This window comes from Alligator mississippiensis, chromosome 5 (assembly GCF_030867095.1).
Source record: "Alligator mississippiensis isolate rAllMis1 chromosome 5, rAllMis1, whole genome shotgun sequence".
NCBI lineage: Eukaryota > Metazoa > Chordata > Crocodylia > Alligatoridae > Alligator > Alligator mississippiensis.
Genome location: NC_081828.1, coordinates 39,617,283 through 39,634,910, shown reverse-complemented (window position 1 = coordinate 39,634,910; position 17,628 = coordinate 39,617,283). Strand labels below are relative to the sequence as shown.

At 60.9% G+C, this 17,628-nt stretch overlaps 2 protein-coding genes across 4 annotated transcripts; both read right to left on the bottom strand.

Moving 5' to 3' along the window:
- Window positions 1–347: 347 nt before the first annotated feature.
- LOC102566951 (fms related receptor tyrosine kinase 3 ligand) lies at window positions 348–9,441 on the bottom strand. The gene is made up of 10 exons (XM_059728154.1): window positions 6,500–9,441; window positions 4,812–4,964; window positions 4,090–4,340; window positions 3,741–3,918; window positions 3,490–3,616; window positions 2,782–3,015; window positions 2,289–2,483; window positions 2,027–2,161; window positions 955–1,183; window positions 348–520 (listed from the first exon to the last, which is right to left on the bottom strand). The coding sequence occupies exons 1-10, from the start codon at window positions 6,627–6,629 to the stop codon at window positions 422–424; spliced, it is 1,731 nt and encodes a 576-aa protein (XP_059584137.1). The 5' UTR covers window positions 6,630–9,441; the 3' UTR covers window positions 348–421.
- A 79-nt stretch (window positions 9,442–9,520) lies between these two features.
- Window positions 9,521–13,454, bottom strand: FLT3LG (fms related receptor tyrosine kinase 3 ligand). 3 transcript variants are annotated; one of them, XM_059728156.1, is made up of 9 exons: window positions 12,918–13,448; window positions 12,322–12,432; window positions 12,103–12,213; window positions 11,756–11,809; window positions 11,520–11,663; window positions 11,177–11,327; window positions 10,325–10,512; window positions 10,125–10,197; window positions 9,521–9,861 (listed from the first exon to the last, which is right to left on the bottom strand). In XM_059728156.1, exons 2-8 carry the CDS (start codon window positions 12,373–12,375, stop codon window positions 10,165–10,167), a joined length of 735 nt encoding a protein of 244 aa, XP_059584139.1. In that variant the 5' UTR covers window positions 12,376–12,432; window positions 12,918–13,448; the 3' UTR covers window positions 9,521–9,861; window positions 10,125–10,164. The 3 variants fall into 3 exon arrangements, with proteins under 3 accessions (XP_059584139.1, XP_059584138.1, XP_059584140.1); XM_059728155.1 differs by having other exon boundaries at window positions 9,521–10,197; XM_059728157.1 differs by lacking the exons at window positions 9,521–9,861; window positions 10,125–10,197 and having other exon boundaries at window positions 10,419–10,512; window positions 11,522–11,663; window positions 12,918–13,454.
- Window positions 13,455–17,628: the final 4,174 nt, after the last annotated feature.

Genomic DNA, 17,628 nt, shown 5'->3' with positions numbered 1-17,628 from the left:
TTGCTTGGTGGGGGGGGTGGAAAAGGAATGTTGCTAGAGCAGTGTGGGCACAGGAGCAGATAGGACATCCCTAGCCTCAGGTGCAGGGAGTGAGTAAGGAGGAATAATGATGTGCGTGTGGCTGCTTCAAAGCTACCAACAAACACCATGTGTATCATCACACCCTGTGCCAAGAGGCAGCTGCCTCGTGTGGGTCACTGGGGGGTGGCTGTGTACAGAGGGGGGGGCCCTTGCCTGGTGCTGAATGTGGCTGCTTCTAGGTTGTTGTCTTTCTCTCCTAGGCCAAGGGGGTGCTGGGGTGGGGGTAGAGGGTGTGGTGGCAGTCATCTTACTTCAGCAGAGGCTCCCCCCTACCCCCCCCCCAATAAATCCAGGTGAATAATTGATACAGCAGTGACCCCACCCCCTCCCTGCCGCTCTGCTATTCATCAGTCTCTTTCTTCTCCTCCTCTTCCTCGTTCTCTGTACACACCATGGACCCCTCATCCTCATGCTCTGGTGGGACTTCAGGCTTCTCCCCCTAGAGGACAATACAACAGGGTCACAGGAAGCCAGGCTGGAAGGGACCCTGAGGTCAAGGCAGGATCATCCCTGACTAAGCCGCCACCCCCCCCCCCCCCCCCGCCAGCCCAGGGCCCTGTGGCAGGGAAGTTTGCAGCCTCTGGGCCATTTTGTGCTGTGCTAGATATAGGCTACTCCCTGCACCTTGGTTGGGGTGGGGAAACCACCCTCCCTAGCAAACTATGGTTGCATCTGCTGCAGAGCTTTGCTGGGCCTGGTTCTTGGCTCCTGCTACCAGGCAACTCTCAGCTCCTGGCAGGGGCCAGCTGGCTTGGGGCACTGCTTTAGGGAAGTTTGCAGCACTGGGGGAGTCTGTGGGTGGGGGCATTGTTAGAAGGAAACTCCACAGCTGGGAGCCCTGCTGGGGGGAAGCTTGCAGCACAGCAGCCTCACCTGCTCCTCATTCTCATCCCCCTGGGTGGACAGCGCTGTGTATCCTGCACCAGTGCCCTCTAGTGGCCCCTGATGGTTGCCCAGCGCCTGCAGCTTGAGGGTGGCAGGGTCAGAGTCACACCCCTCGGTCCGTGCATCAATGGCAGCCAGCTCGGCCCGCGACAGGTAGTGCACGATGCCGGCGCCAAAGGAGTCACCCACAACGTTGATGGAGGTTCGCATGCGGTCCCTGCAGAACAGGGGCTGTGACGCATGGGTAGGGGGAGGAGCTCCGGGGCAAGGGGCAGGTCCTGCACAGCCATACAGGGTGTGTGTGGGGGGGGGGGGGAGTCATGTGACACATATAGCAGGGATAGGGCCATGACACAGGGTGCAAGAGGTCAAGGTGTTTGAGCTGCATGGGGTGTGGTTATAAGATGCATGAAAGGGGGTGGAGCCGTGTGATGGGTGGGGGTCACGTACAGTGGGTGTAAGACCATGCAAGGCATATGGCAGGAGTGAGGCTAGGTGACATATAATAGGTTTGTGGTGGGGGTGGGGTCATGCAGTGTGAGAATGGGTCATGCAACAAGCAACAGGGGCAGGGACACATGGTGGATGAAAGGCATGCAACATGCATGGCAGGGGGGCAGGGATATGTGACCCATGTGGCAGTGTGCAGGGCCACATGACATACAGTGGGGGTGGGGCCATGCAATGTGTGTGGCAGGGGGCGGCGCTACATGATACACCTGGCAGAGGCATATAAGACGTGGCAGGAGGTGGGGCCATGTTACACCTGTAGCAGACAGCAGGGCCACACATCACGTATGGCTGGGGACACCATGTCTGAGCCACGCAACGCAGGGGGCATGGCTGGGGGGGAGGAGCCTCAGGACCCCAGAAAGTTTGGGGATGGATCCAGGAAGGACACAGGGGTGGGATTCATCCTAGCTGCTTGGGGGCATTGGGGACTGAGCCCAATTGTGGAGAAATGCCATGTGTGGCCAGGGTGGGGTGGGCACATCCAAAAGGAAACTCGCAGCCCCCAGCTGCACCCTGAGCCCCCCATGCCCTGCAGTGCAGTACTCACAGCAGCCAGTCCACGGCGATGAGGAGGCTGATGTCCTGGGTGGGCAGCCCCACAGCTGTCAGGATCAGCAGCATGGTCACCAGCCCTGCACTGGGGATGCTGGCTGCACCCACGCTGGCCAGGGTGGCTGTCAGGCTGGGGGGGGTAGATGGGGAAGGGGTGAGTCCATGGGGGCAGGGCTTGGCCCCTCCAAAGGGGGTGCCAGTCTGGTGCGGGGGGCTCTGGCCATAAAGGAGGAGTGGGGTGGGGGGGGGCACCTGACCTGACGGTGGCAATCTGGCCGCTGTCAAGGACGATGCTGTTCATTTGGGCAATGAAGATGGCAGCCACAGCCTCATAGAGTGCAGTGCCATCCATGTTGATGGTGGCACCAATGGGCAGCACGAAGCGCGTCACCCGCCGGTCGATGTGCAGGTTCTCCTCCAGGCACCGGAAGGTCACGGGCAGTGTCCCGGCACTGGTGGGGCACGGCCAGGTTGTGAAGTGGGGGGGGTACCCACCCCACCAGCAGGTATGGCACCCGTACGGATGCCACCCTCCTCACGAAGTTCTTTGCCCCACCCTGAGACACCCCACTTCCCCATCCCCTATTACCCCTGCTGCACCCCAGAGGTGGCACCCCCAGGCCTCATGTCCTCTGCCCCTATGCCCACCCCAAGACCATTCTCCATCCCCCCATCCCCTAGCACCTCCTGCTGCCCTCACCCAGTGCCAGCCTAGTGCCCCTGTCCACCCATTGCCCACACCGTGCCCACCTGGAGGCGGTGCCCAGGGCAGTGACCCAGGCCTGGAAGATGCCACCATAGAAGGTGAAGGGGTTCTGGCGCGTGATGCCAAAGAAGATGAGGGGCAGGATCAGGGCACCGTGCAGTGCCAGGCCCAGCATCACTGTCAGTACATAGAGCCCTAGCTGCCGTGCCACCAGCTCCAGGTCCTTGATGGCTGCGATCTTGCCACAGATCAGGGAGGCGATGCCAAAGGGTGAGTACCTGTGGGGATTGTGGGGGAAAAGGGCCGTGAGGGGGGCTTCATGGTAGGGGAGACTGTGGGGGGGGGTGCCTGGGCAGAGAGGACTGTTGGGGGGGGGAGGCCTGGGGTGCATTTTGGAGGAAATGGGGGGGAGCTCTGGGGAAGGGGAGGCCATAAGGGGTATGGGGAAAACCAGGAGGGGAGGGCTGAGGGGTAAGACTGGAGGTAGGCTTGGATGGGGGTGACATGGGGGGATGGGCAGGGGGGACGCGGGGAGTGAGGGTGGTGGAGAGGAAGCTGGAAGGGACTGTGAGGGCAGCCTGGGTTAAGAAGGAGCACAAGGGGGGCATGAGCATGTGTGTTGGGGGGAGGGGGGTAGGAGGAAGAAGGGGCCATGGGAGCCACTGGATGGGTGTCAGGAGCAGCAGTGGGCAGACAGCTCCCAGAGGCCCTTCCCCGGTGGGGTGTCAGGGACCAGGCCAGGCCCCCAGTACCACATGATCATGGAGACAAGCTGCATGATGATCTCATTGAGGATGTTGAAGAAATCGGCCATGGGCCGGGCTGCCTCGCCCAGCTTCCCCATGGCGATGCCGAAGGCAATGAAGAACCCGATCAGCCCTGGGGGGAAGGTGGTGGGTCAGTGTTGGGGGCTGCAACCTGTCCCATCCCAGCAGTGCCACCAGCCACGGATACCCCCAATGATGCAAACTGCCCCCCAGCAGTGCCCTGGCCAGGGGTTTACCCAGCACGTTCATCCCTGGCTTGAATTCCAGCCGCTTCTGGGTGATGGTGGTGGGCCCCAGGTTGATCTCAGTGACGGTGGCATTGACCAGGGTCAGGTTGGCATGGAGGCCCTGGCTCACGTTCTCTTGCCTCACCACCTCAGGTGCCACCGTGACCTTCTGGGTCACTGTCTGGATCTGGGACAGGGCGGGAATGGGGTCAGTATGGACTCAGGGTGGGAGTGCCCCCCAACTAGCCCCTGCCCTGCCCCTAGTGCTCCCATCTCATAGCATGGCACCCCCAGGGTCTTCACCCCCCACAGCAGCGACCCCAGTGCCTCCACACCGCGACCCCAGTGACTCCCCTACCTGCTGGAAGCAGGCCTGCACCAGGTTCTCGGGGAACAGGTTGCGGATGAGGTCCAGGAAGGCATCCAGGCTGGAGACCTCCTCATTGCGTTCACCCGTGCCCGGTGCCCGCTTCAACTCAGGGTTGCCCGGGTGGATGGTGAGGACCAGGATGACGCCCAGCACAGCCGCCAGCACCGTGGTGCACACGTAATACACCATGGCTCGCGTGCCCATGCGCCCACTCGACCTGGCATCTAGCCCCGCCAGCCCTGTGCCACACGCACCCGTCACACATGCCACAAGCCTAGCTGCGGGCTGGGCGTAGTGGGGGCCCCCCTCACCGGGTGCTGGGATGCCACCTCTGGGATGGGCACATCACAAGCTGGTTATACCCCTCACCTACTGCTGAAATGCAACTGCCTCTAGGGTGGAGTGTGTCATGGGTGCTAATACAGGGCCCCTCTCCAGGCACTGCGATGCAGCCACACCCGCTTCCCCCATCCCAACAAGCCCACTGCCAGGCTGTTCATGGTGCAGGCAGCCTTTGGTGTCCTGCTGCCTTCTAGTGGCAATGATAAGTAGTACATGCCCGGCACCCTATTGGCCCAAGCTGTTCCCAGGGTAGTATGTTCAAATCCCAGCCCCTCCTACTCCACCAGGAGCTTGGGGCATTGGGGAAACTGCCCCCACCATCCCTCAATCTCTCCCTCTTGCCCCCCTCCAAACTGTCCCATCCTCACCTGAAATGAGGCTGGAGATGATCAGAGGTAAGATGAGCATCTTGAGCATGCGCATGAGAATATCTCCAGGGAAAGAAATCAGCATGATGAGGTCACTGTCCAGGGGTGGGAGCAGTCGCAGGAGACTCCCAAACACAGAGCCTAGAATAACACCTGGGGGGGGGGCAGGGGGTTGGGGGGCTCAGCACCCCCCACCCCTCACCACTAGGTAGTAAGGATGCAGTTGCTTCTGGGGGGGGGGGGGGGAGGTGGAGACAGGACATTTCAGGGAGCTGGTAGTACAGAGGTCTCTCACTTGGCACCTAGACATGGCCACCTCCTGGGGGGCAAGGTAGGGCCTGCTTATACAGGAACCCCTCACCCAGCACTGAGATGCACCCAGCTCTGGGGTGGGGTGGGGTGTGTCAGGGAGCTGGTAATACAGGGATCTCCTTACTTGTAAGCACTTCTGGGCTGGAGGGGGATGTTGGGAGCCTGGCTCAGATGCAGTTGCTTCTGGGGTAAGACATGTCAGAGGAGCTGATTATAGACACCCCTCACCTAGCTCTCAGATGCAGCTATCTCTGGGTCTGGGAGGACATCAGGGAGCTGGTGATACAGGGACCCACTTATACAGAGACCCCTTGCCCAGCACTGAGATGCAGCCAGATCTGGGGTGGAGCCATGTCAGGACAGGGCAGTGTGTGTGCGCATGCACACACACACGCACACATGCACAGTGGTGCTCGTCCTACTTGGATCTTGACCCAGACACCAGGGTTCATGCCTCTTCCCTGGGGAAACAGGGCCGGGGCAGGAAGAAGAGGGGGCCTGAGACCAGAGTAACAGGGAGCTTCATATCATCCCACCTATGATGGCACCAGCTGGCAGTGACTGGGGGAGAGGAACTCCCCATTAACCCCTCAGCCCCTAGCAGTGACCCCCCCCCACCCAGGACTCCCAACCTCTCCCCCACAACCAGAGACCCCTCCAAGTTCCCCCACCAGCCCTAGCACAGCACACCCTTCCCCTGTGCCCCCCGGCCTATGGGGGCGGGGGGGGGGGGGATTGCAGCCAACAGCAGCCGGGGTAGGGGGATTAGGCTGTGTTTAATTTTCTTCTACCCTGGGAATGACGTAAAAGAAACCATGAGACTTTAATCAAATTCCACCCGGCCACCTTGGTGAGGGGGCACATCTGGCATAGCTGTTCGTTCCCTCCCTCAGCTACTGTCCGAGAGAGAGGGAGAGAGGGATGGATGGATGGATATGGAGAGGGTGGGGAGACGGAGGGGTGGGGACACGTGGGGGATGGATGGAGGAGTGGGGGTTGGATAGGGGACAATGCCCAGCCCCCCTGACCTGGGGCAAAGCCCTGTGCCTGAGGTGAGAGGAGGCCAGGTGGAGCTCAAGGGAGCTGGGGAGCTTTGGAGGGAAGCTCCCTGCCCAGCTGCCCCCTCAAACACGGAGGGCCCAGCCCAGCCCTCCCCACAGCACAGCACCCCCCAGGCTCCCACCCCTCAGTATGGTACCCCCAGCTCCCTCTCCCCCCATCTGGCCCCCCCTGCTCCCACCCCCCTTTCCCAGCCACCCTCAGAACAGTCCCCTTCCCCCAGCCCCTGTCCCTGCCCCAAGCTCAGTGCCCCCTGCCCCACCCCATGGCACAGAGGCTCCTTGCCCAGACCCCCCCTGCCCCGCACTGACACTGACCCAGGATGGTGAGGGAGAGCAGGAGGTTGCGGGTCAGCCAGCTGCAGTGCTTGTCCACGCAGGGCTTGGGGAGCGGCTCCAGGCTGAGATGGGGCCTGTCCCCCAGGGGCACCTCCACATGGTTTGTCATCGTGGTGGGGGAGTGGGATCACCTGGCACAATGTTGGGGGGGGGTGGGAGAAGGAGACTGGGAACCCCAGGCCTGGGTTGCAGGCAGGTGGAGAGACCCCTGAGGAGGGAGAGAACCCAGACATCTGGGCTTTCTGCATCCGCTTTGCTCTAACACTGATATGGCACTGTCCACTTTGAGCTGGGAGAGAATCCAGGCTCCCCCCCATCCCAGCTGTAACCCGACACACACCCCTCCCCTCCCAGCCTTGGGACAGAACCCAGGTGTCCTGGCTCCCAGTCCTCCTGCTCTAAGTCATTGGCCCCTACTCCTGTCCCAGAACTGGGAGGCATCCTGCCCCACACTGACCCTTCTAACCCCCTTCCCAGCTGGCTCCAGGGAGGCTGTTCTGCAGTTATGGAAGAGTTTGGGACAGGAAGTGATGGCAAGGGCTGTTTCTTCACCTGGTATGTGACCAGGACACCTAGGTTCACCATCCAAGGGCTCCAGGGAGGAAGGAATATTGTCCCCTGCTCCCTGGACAGGCACCCCTGGGGGGCCTGTTGTGGGATCTCCTTCCCCTCCAGCCACCCACGAGGGGAATGGCTCAGGGGTGGAGGAAGGGCTACCTGGTGGGGACCTTATGTGCAGCCAGCCCAGGATCCCCCTGCCACTTCTAGGGGTCCAATCCCTGCTGCCTTCTTGGGTGGTGAGGGGCAGAGGCCTTTCCCCTCCAGGGGGTGCTGGCCCCAATCCAGGGGGTGGGCATGGGGTGGGGGCCTTGCCCTGATAGGGCTCCCAGTCCCTTTGCACTGATACTGTCTAACCCAGGGGTGGGCAAACGTGGCCCGCAGGCTGGATGCAGCCCACCAGGCCATTCTATCTGGCCTGCAGGGCCCCTAAAAAACTTAGAAAATTAATATTGATCTGCCCCTTGCTGCCTGTCATGCAGCCCTCAATGGCTTACCAAAACTCTGTGAGCGGCCCTCTGCCCGAAATAATTGCCCACCCCTGCGCTAACCCCACTTGCCTCCCCAAACCAGGGAGAGAACCCAGGAGTCCTGACTCCCAGCTCCCCCTGCTCTAAGCCTCCAGACCTCACTGCCTCCCAGAGTAGGGAAAAACCCAGGTGACCCGGCTCCAGGGCAAGGATGGGACCTGGGCCCTGAGCTGGGAACTTTGCTGTTTCTGGGGCTGAGTTTCTCCAGGGCCTGAGTAGCAGCTGGGACCTTCCCCCTCCCGATAATCCATGTCAGCAGGGAAGATTTTCCAATTTCTTTCCTGTAGCACTGAGTAATCTTAGCGCTAATAGAGCTCTGGAGGCGGCGGCTGGTGGGGAGGAATTATAGCCCCCAGGGAACCCACAGGGCCTGCAGGAGAGACACTGAACTCTCAGGCACTACATCCAGGGTAGGATTAGAACTGGCAGCCCTGAAGGACTGGGGCTGGATTAGGGATGGTGCCCTCCCCCCACCCTGGAGGGGATGGGGTATGGGGCAGATGCTATAGCCCCCAGCTGTAGAGGAATGACTGAGGTTTTCTTTTGCCCCCACTGGTGGGGCAGAGGAGAGTCGTACGGGTGTGTAAGAGGGGACTCAGGGGGTGTATGTGTGACTGGGTGTGTAAGAGGGAACATAGGACATGGGTGTAAGAGGGAATACAAGGGGTGTGTGGGGGTGTGTAAGAGGGAGCTCAGGGCATGTGTGTGTGCGCGTGAGAGGGATTTTGGGACGTGTGCAAGAGGGATGGGGCATGTGTGACTGGGTGTGTAAGAGAGAACACAGGACATGGGTATAAGAAGGAATATAAGCGGAGGTGGGGGGAGGGGGTAAAAGGGAACCCAGGTGGTCCCAGCTTCAGGCTCCCTCACATCTACTCCAGCTCCTCTCCAAGTGTAGGGATAGAACCCAGATGTCTGAACTCCCAACTCTTCTCCAGCCCCACTCCCTTCCCAGAGCTAGAAGAGAACCCAGGCATCCTGGCTCCCCAGCCTCTCTGCTCTCACCCACCAGACCCCACTTCCCCTCTTGGTACAGGGGTACAACCCAGGTGCCAGCTGCTGTGCCCACTACTATCCCCAGCTGCCCTACTCACCTACTCCTTTCCCATCAGATCCCAGCCCTGCCCAAGGAAGACCCTGACCCCACTGGTGCTGCGTTACCTGGGCCGGTGCCCGTCTCCTGCAGAGGCGAAGGGGGATCTGGCAGCAGCTGGCACTGGGGGGTGGGTCCCCATTGCCCCCCCCCAACTAGCTTAATGCCCCCGTCACACTGCTACGTCACTGGGGGTTGGTGAGGGGATTAGCCAGGAGGGGGAAAGATCAAGGAGGAAAGGAACAGGGGGGGTGGGGGAGGAGGCAAGGCTGCCAGACGGTGTCCCCCCCACTCTGTCCCATGCCCAGGTTCATTCAGACGCCCTGGGTGGATGGGATTGGGGGAGGGCAGGGTGGGGACTATGGGATGATGTGGGGCAGGGGGGTGGGGGTGTCTCTTGGAAGGTAGAAGCAGCTTTAAATAGAACCCAGGAGTCTAAGCTCTCAGCTTCCCCCTGCTCTCATGCACCAAATCCTATTCTTTTCCTGGGGCTGGGAGAGAACCCAGGTGTCCTGGTGCTTGTATCCATGACCATGCCCTGCTGCCCCACTCACTCCCACCCCCAGGTGTCCTGATTCCCTGGCTAGGGGGACCTGGTAGGGGGAGGGGGGCTGCCCTAGATCCTGCCAGACCCCCCTAAAGCACTATGGGAGGGAGCTGATCCCCAAGCCCTGAAATCCAGCAGGGTCCCTCTTGCCCCATAGTTCTCTGTATAAATATGCCCCATCATGTCCCACCCCAGAGTCAGAGGCAGGGCAGTTTTGCCCCTTTCTTTGTCCTCAGCCCCACACCCTTCACCCTGAAAGGACTTCCCTGGAGGCAGGTCTATTAAAAGCAGCTTTATATAAAATATAGATATTTTTATATAAAAATCTATTTATCTATATACACAGTAATCTGTACAGGGAAGGCCTGGGTGGGGCCTGAGCACAACGCCCCCTAGTCATTGGAGGTGGGTACTGCACCCATGTCTTCCGCTGCAGGTTCCAGGTGCCACCATGCCCCTGGAGGGGATGAGGGGTAAGGCCCCTGGTGGGATCCCAGCTCCCCAACTCAGCCCATGGAGGGGAGAGGCACCATAGAAGGAGAGGAGCTCTTTCCCCCCATTCTTGGCCTGGCTGCAGCCCATGGGGGCTGGAGCTGGGGCAGCTCCAGTGACCCTGCAATAAGATGGGAAAGAACTGGATCCACAGACAGAACCCAGGTGTCCAAGCTCCCAGTCCCCCACCCTTCCTGTTCTAACCCAACAGACCCCCAAGTCCTCTGCACCATTGGGAGAAAACCCAGGTGTCCTCGCTTCCAGCCCCTACTGCTCTAACCCATCAGTCCCCACTGCCCTCCCAGAGCTGGGAAAGAACCCAGGCGTCCGGGCTTCCAGCCCCACCTGCTCTAACCCACCAGGACTCCATTCACGCTATCCTACCCCAGTCATTGCTTCCTATCAGGTCCTGTTCTCTTTCCATTCAGGTGCCCATCTCCTCGGGCACCTGGGTCCTCTGGGGAAGAGAGTAAGGAACCTGGGTTTAGAAGGCTGGGACCCAGCTCCCAACCTCCTCCCCCCGACCCACCCAGAAACCATCACCGGAGCCTTCCCCCTGACCAGATTCACCCTGCATGTCCCACCTGTCTCCACAACCTCTGTTGGAGCTGCCACAAGGTAAAGCCCAGACACAAAAGAGTGGGCACCAAGATTAGCAAGACCAGCCCCCCAGTCTGGGGGCTGGCCCTGGACACCAGGGTCCTCTCCTGCTTCTGCCTGGAGTAGGTCAGGGCTGGCAGTGAGGCCATCTCAGATGTGGGGTCAGGGGTATCTGGAGACACAAAACAGAGCTGGAGCTGGGTCTGGGGGTCTGAAGGAGGGGAGGGGAGGGGTCACATATACTGGACACTCAGGGAGGTGGTGGAGTAAGAGGTGATAGGAACATCCTTGTGGTGGGGGGTGTGGATTTGGGGGGGTTCAGTGTGGGAAGCAACTTCTCCCAGGTCTCTGAGAGGTGCAGTTGATGGGGGGGGGGGCGGAATCTTAGGGTTATCTGAAGTAGGGTCAGAGGAAGGCTGAGGGGCTGTGGAAGCTCAGTGGGGCTGGGGGTCCTGCAGTTTGGGGACAGAGAAATGGGGGGGGGGTGAGGGCCAGGGAATACCAAGCTTAGTTTGGTGGGGTTCAGAGTCTAGGGGAGACAGGGGTAGGGCTGTAGGGGGACAGGCCTCTGCAGGGCAACGAGGTAGTGGGAGTGGGTTCTGGGTGGTCCGTGGCCTGGGGTTAACTGTGGGGTGGAGGGAGCAGGGGGAGGGGCTAAGGGCTCAGTGGGGTAGTTTTAGGGGGCAGGAGGATCAAGGAAGGGGTTCATGGGTACTGAAGTTTGGAGGTCCCAGATTTGGGGGTTCAAGGTGGGTTGAGAGCTGGGGTACTGGGCACTGAGGTCTGGGGGGCCCAGGATTTAGGGCTGGATCCCAGGCTACCGAGGCGGGACGTACCTGTCCGGCAGCGCACATAGGTGCAGTTGCTCATCGTCACAGGCCATGGCTCCTGCTGCCACCGTGTCTCCAGCTCTCCCATGTGGTAGCTCAGGGCGCCCAGCAGCTGCGACACATTGGTCTGCCCCTGCCGTGTACAGCCTAGGGGGTCCTGCAGAGTGGGGCGAGGGGGTCACAGGCTCAGCCACCCCCCAACAGGCACCCACAGCCCCTGTACTCCCTCTCTTCAACCAAACAACATGCCCCCAGCCCCACCAATGGTCCCCAGACCCCCTCAAGCTTACTAGTGCCCCCTCACAACCCCACTGAGGGTACCCACCCCCCATGCCTTCCCCTGCCCTACACTGATGTTGCAGTCCTGGAGGAAGTGGATCTGTCTGGCCACGGTCTGGATCTTGGGGTTCAGGCTGCGCCCTGCGACCTGCTCCATGTGCCTTAGCTCAGCCGCCACAAAGTGGATCACCCAGAAGTCGTAGCACCAGAGGTCCTGGAGGGGAGAGATGGGGAGATGAGATGTGGCACAGGATGAGGAGGGAGCAGGCAGGGAGGTGGGGGGCATGGGTGCCCCCTGGATCTCACCGGCTCCAGGTTGGAGGGCAACAAGACGGGGTAGTCCAGGAGCAGCAGCTGGGTCTGGGGAGGGGAAAAAAAGTGTGGGGGGGGTAAGTGGGGGGGGGACTGGGAATAGGGGGGCTGCTTGGGAGTCCCTCTTCACCCTGGCAGATTTGGAGGCTCCAGAAGAGGTGAGCAGGGACACCTGGGGGGTATGGGGATTGGGGGTGCTGGGAGTGTGGCAGAAGGGGCCCCAGGTGGAAGCTGCCCATGACTGGGCTGGGGACTGGCATGGGGGTGTCAGAGGTGACTTTGGGGGCGGGGTGGGGGGTTTCTGGAAGGAGAGGGAGCTGTGGTGGGGCCCTGGCTCTTACCAGTTCTTCTATGTCTCTGGTTAAGGTGGTGCTGAAAGGATCGTGTTCGAAGATGCAGCCTTGCCCAGGGGGGGCCAGAGCCAGCAGCAGCAGCAGCAGCAGCAGGGGAGCCTGTTGAGGTGGAAGGATGAGCTGGGAGCACCCCTCACCCACGACCAGCCCCTCCCCTCAAACCTCCCCAGGCTCATCCCATATCCTCTTCCCCTCCCCACAACTTACCACAGAGGCACTGGGCAGGGACTGGGGGTCCGGGGGTGCATGGCACCAAGTCATCTCCACGTCAAGGGGTGGGCGGCCGGCATGCCGGGGGGCTCCCTCAAGCGGGGGCAGCTGTGGGGCAACACAGGTCACTGGTTAGGGGGCTGGCTGTTGAAATGAGGGGCACGGGCCTGGTTAGAGGGACAGAGGTGGGAGAGGAAAAGGGGCTGCGGGTCAGAAGTAAGGGCCACCAGCAAGGCTAGGGAGACGGGGCTGCAGGTTGGGATTGACGGGCACCAGCAGGGCTGGGGAGGGGCAGGAGGTAGAGGGCCCGGGTGGGGGGGGCAAAGATAGGCTTCCAGAGGGCTATTGGTTGGAAAGAAGCGGGGGTGGGGGTAGAGACAGGCCTAGGAGAGGACAGGGGCTGCAGGTTGGGAGTGAGGGGCACCAGCAGGGCTGGCAAAGGGCAGACCACTGAGCACTGCGGGTCGGGATGAGGGGCACGGGCAGGGCTTGGTCGGGGGGAGGGGTATGGGGGCAGGACACACTACCTCCTCCCACCCCGATCTGCACCCCAACCCCACTGGCAGGGGCCGCGGACTGCCCCCAGTTCTTACCTGAGCAGTGGGGGGGGGGCTCTGGGGAAGGGGGGGCTTCTCCGAGCCCCCCCAGGCGCTGCCGCCCGCTGCCCCAAGCCAGGCCGCCACCGAAAGTGAAAGTGGCCGGGACCGGCGGGGGCGGAGCGGGCGGACCCCCCGGGCTGGGGGGCAGGATCCCTGCACGGGGTGGGGGGATCTGGGTCTGGCTGGGGCAGAGGGGGGCGATGGGGTCCTGGCGCCCCCCGCCCGGCTCTACCTGCCCTCCATCCTCCCAGCCCTGCCCGCGCCCCACCTAGCCTGGGCAAATATTGAATCCGGCCCCGTGCCGGGCACTGGGCATCCGGGATCGTGGCCCAGCCCTGCTCGTGCCCCGCACCGCGGACTCGAAGCCCCCTGCCCCCTCTCCCCAGCCCTGCCGCTGCCCCTCACTCCCGACCCGCAATCCCCTGACCAGCCTGAAGACTACATAGGTGCTCCCTACCCCCCGGGGAGAAGGCCGTGCCACGGGATGGGGGCACTGCCAGAGAGGTTGTTCACTACTCCAGGGGCCTGCACCCAGGGCTGAGGGGAATAGAGTCTGATGTCCCCGAGGCCGAGTGCCAGGGTACAGCCCACCCCGCAGTGACCCCCCCCCCTTCTCCCAGCCCCACTCGTAAAGGGCTGGGAGCAGCATGTGCTCGCTGCGGTCTCAGCATCCTGTGGGTCCCAGAGCTCAGAGCGTCTCTATGGAAACCGTGGCCGGATGCCCCGACCATGTACAGCACCTTGCACACAGCCGTGGGGAGGTGGCAACCTGCTGGGGGTAGGGGGGAGGGGGTGGAAGGAGCAGGAGCTGGGCCCTGGGCTGGCTAGTGCCCCTTGACAAGCAGGGGGAAGGACAGGGGGATTGAGTCGGGGATTGAGGCAGGGATTGAGGGATTGTCTAAACCCCCAGCCCAGGAGCAAACCCAGGCATTCAGGTGCCAGCCCTGCCCCCTCAGCCACCAAACTGATACACTAGTTTCCACTCCCCCCCACCCTCCCATCCCAGAGAGAACCCAGGCATTCAGATTCCTACCCCCCTCATCCCCCAGCTCTCCCCAGAGCTGGGAGAGAACCCAGGTGTCCAGGCTCCCATCCCATCCCCATGACCCCCTCACCCTCTACATATAGGGCCCCTTGGCCCAGATCCCCCTCCCCCACCAGGGACACCCTCCCTACAGTCACCCCACCCAGGGCCAGTCCAACCATTAGGTGAACTAGGCAGTCACCTAAGGTGCCAAAATATGGGGGGGGGCACCAAAATTATATGCAGAACAAAATAACAGGAACATCATTCTGAATAAGAGCCCTGGCCAGCTATGGCTCCACCTTGGTCTAAGACCTTTGGTTCTGTAAGGGGAGAAAGACCTCTGAGAAGATCTCAAAAGTAAAAGTTCATTCTGGACTTATTTTCCTCTGTATTGGAAGTGGTGGGGGCTCCAAGGTACACAGTCTGCCTAGGATGCCAATTACCCTTAGACTGGCCCTGACCCCCCACCCCTCCAAGGCCCCCCAACCCCTATATCACCCACTGAGATACCCGCACTAGGCCCCCTGTCCATCCCAGTGCCCCCAAACCCCAGTGCCTCTGGCCCCCATGGAACATCATTGTCTGCCCCCTACTCAGATCCACCATGATCCCTCCTTAAGTGCTCCCCACACCTGGATTTCTCCCCTACCCCAGGTGCATCTACCCACCCCCTCCAGAGCTGAGCATGGAACCCAGGTGTCCGGGCTCCCAGTCCCCAGCCCTGCTCCAACCCACTAAGCCTGGATTGTGTCTGGCCAGCTGAGACGTGACCCCAGGAGTCCTGCTACTTGACATTTACACCCACATATGCCTAAGAGGTCAGAGTGGGTTGGTGGGTAACCAGGCTGTCTGACAGATCCTGGCTTCCACATCCCACTATCTCCTGCCTGCAAAACCCCTTTGCAGGCCAGTGCCCAAAGTGACATGTCTGTGGCTGCAATTTTAACTAAGAGCACATTTCTCCTTAGTGTTGTGTGGTTGTTTGAATATCATCATTGCTTTTCCTACTGTTGGGAGGTGCAAGGCAATTAAAGGCTGAAAACATGAATGAGAGCTTGCATAGAGTTCCCTTCCATTCTTGGACTAACTAACTGGGGCCCAACTGGGAACACAGATTTTCAAGTCTCCCCATTTCCAGCTGGACCTAGACTTCTCTAGAACACAGAGGAGCTGGAAGAGCTAGGGGCAGAGAGGAGCAGTGAAGGCCGAATGGGCAAGCCTCCTAAGGAAGGAGGCTTGTGGAGTGCAGGCAGCAGAGGCAGGACACCTGGGTTCTCTCCTAATGGGTATGATGGGCTGGGTGTTGAGATAGTTTCATAGTCGGTAGGATCAGAAGGGACCTGAGGAGATTATCTAGTCTGACCCCCTGCCGTGGCAGGAAAGAGTACTGGGGTCAAACGACCCTGGCCAGATGTTCGTTCAGCCTTTTTTTAAAGTCCCCCAGGGTAGGAGCCAGCACCACTTCTTTTGGAAGTTGTTTCCAGGTCCTAGCCGCCCTGACAGTGAAATAGCCTCCTAATGTCTAGCCTGAAACTACCCTCTGCCAGCTTGTGTCTATTGTTTCTTGTAACTCCTGGGAGTGCTTGGGGGAACAAGGACTCTCCCAATGCCTGCTGGTCCCCCTTAACTAGTTTGTAGACTGCCACTAGATCCCCTCTCAGCCTTCTCTTTTGGAGATGTTTGGGTTCAATCCAGGCTCTGGGAAGGGAGTGGAGGCTAGGGGGTTGGAACAGAAAGGCTGGGTGTCAGGACTCCTGGGTTCTATCCCTGGTTTTGAGAAGGGTATGGGGTCCAATGGGTTTGGGGGAAGGAGGCCAGGATGCCTGGGTTCTCTCCCCAGCTGTACCATACCAGTCTTTAAAAGCTGCATTACTAAACCTGCACCTCAGTTTCCCTTCTCCTCCTCCTCAATGTAACTTAAAAGCATCTCCTAGTTGGTCCTACTCTTTGGGTCCGTGCAGCCCCCTCCCCAAACAAACCTCCCATAGGCAGGGGAGGAGACCCCTGCCAGGTCCAGCCTCTGCCAGCTGCAGCATTAGCTGGGAAGATGTCAGTGGCCAGAATGCTCCCAGCTGCGGGATGGGGAAGCATCTCTGGGGGTGCCAGGCCTATGATACACAATTGCTGGCTACCAGGCCTGTGGGGCTGGAGATCCATGAGTTGCCCCCTCTGATTCCCCCCCCTCCCCCAACCCTTTGCCTAACCACAGTCTAAACAGTTGCAAGGAAGGCCAGAAATCCCCATGTGGGGAATCCCAGCTCCCCAAAGGGCAGGGCACCAAGCCAGGGATGTTCTAATGCCTGCCCCACCCCCCCAACTCCATGGGTTTTAGGGGGGGTGTGTGGGGGAAGCAGACAGGAGCCCCTGGAGGGGGACAGTGCCCCCTGCTTTGGAGGGGCAAGACCCTGCCCCAACCCTGGCTCCCCACTGTTGCCCCATAGATCAGGGAAGTGGGATGGGATGTGGGGGCAATACGGGGTATTGCAGAAAGCAGGTAGGTTTGGTTGGGAGGGGAAGAGGAGGGGGCTGAGGCTTGTCCCAGAGTGGCCCTGGTCCCCTGACTTATGCTGTCAGTCCCACGGCTCAAGGTCAGAGCTGCAGCAAATCCCCCACCCCCGGGCTGCAGTCCCCTACCCAGACTTCAGCATCTTTCCAAGACCAGGCTTAGCCCACACGTAGGAGCTGGTGGGGATGTGGGGAGCCCGGACACCTGGGTTCTCTCCCAGCTCTGGGACGGGGTGTGGGGGCTTAGAGCAAGGGGAGGGGTAAAGGGGTTGAGAGCCAGGACTCCTGGGTTTTCTCCAGCTTTCAGAGGGAACGGGTGAGTTAAAGCAGGGAGCTCAGCACCCACACACCTGGCTTCTCTCTTGGTGTGAGGAGGGGTCATGGGGGGGGTGGGGGGTGGAAGTCCAGATTCTTGGGTTTCCTGCCCTCCTGATGACAGCACTCACCTTGTCAGAGCTCGGGGTGACAGCCTGCAGCAGCAGGGACAGACACGGCTGTTGAGAGGAGTGGCTCCCGCCTTCGGTAAGGCGTGCAGCTCTGGGAGGGGTTGGGCCCAGCACCCCCCCCCACCCTGGCTCCAGGGGGTGGGACGCACAGCCTGGCACCTACCTGAGCCTGTCTGCAAGGCAGTGGCACTGGGGCATCCCCTGGACGCTGCCCAGCCTCAGCCCCAGCCCCAGCTCCTCCCCAGCCTGGCTGTGCTCATACCCTCGGAAATGGCTCATTTCCCTTCCCATTTCCCCTCCCCGCCTCTGCCCCACGCCCCCAATCTGGCTGCCAGGGGGCACAGGGCACTCAAGGTTTTGGGACAAGAGAATGGAAGTCAGGATTCCTGGGTTCTCTCCCCAGCTCTGGGAAGGGCATGAGGTCTAGTGTGTTTGGGAGCTAATGGCTGGGCCCCCCAGGTGGCACTTAGGGAAGGGGACTGCCCTGCCACCAGGGGGTGCCAAGCTGCAAGGGGCAGCTCCATGCACTCTCTTCACCTTGCTCTCCAGGACACCTGGGATTCCTGCCCAAGCCCTGAGGGGCAGAAGACAGAACCCAAGAGTCCTCACTGGCAAAGAGAGGCCTGGGAGCCTGGACACCTGGGTTCTCTCCAAGCTCTGGGAGGGGAGTGGGGTCTGGTGCCTTTGAGTAGGAGCCAGAACTGGAAGTTCCCTCTTCTCCCCACCT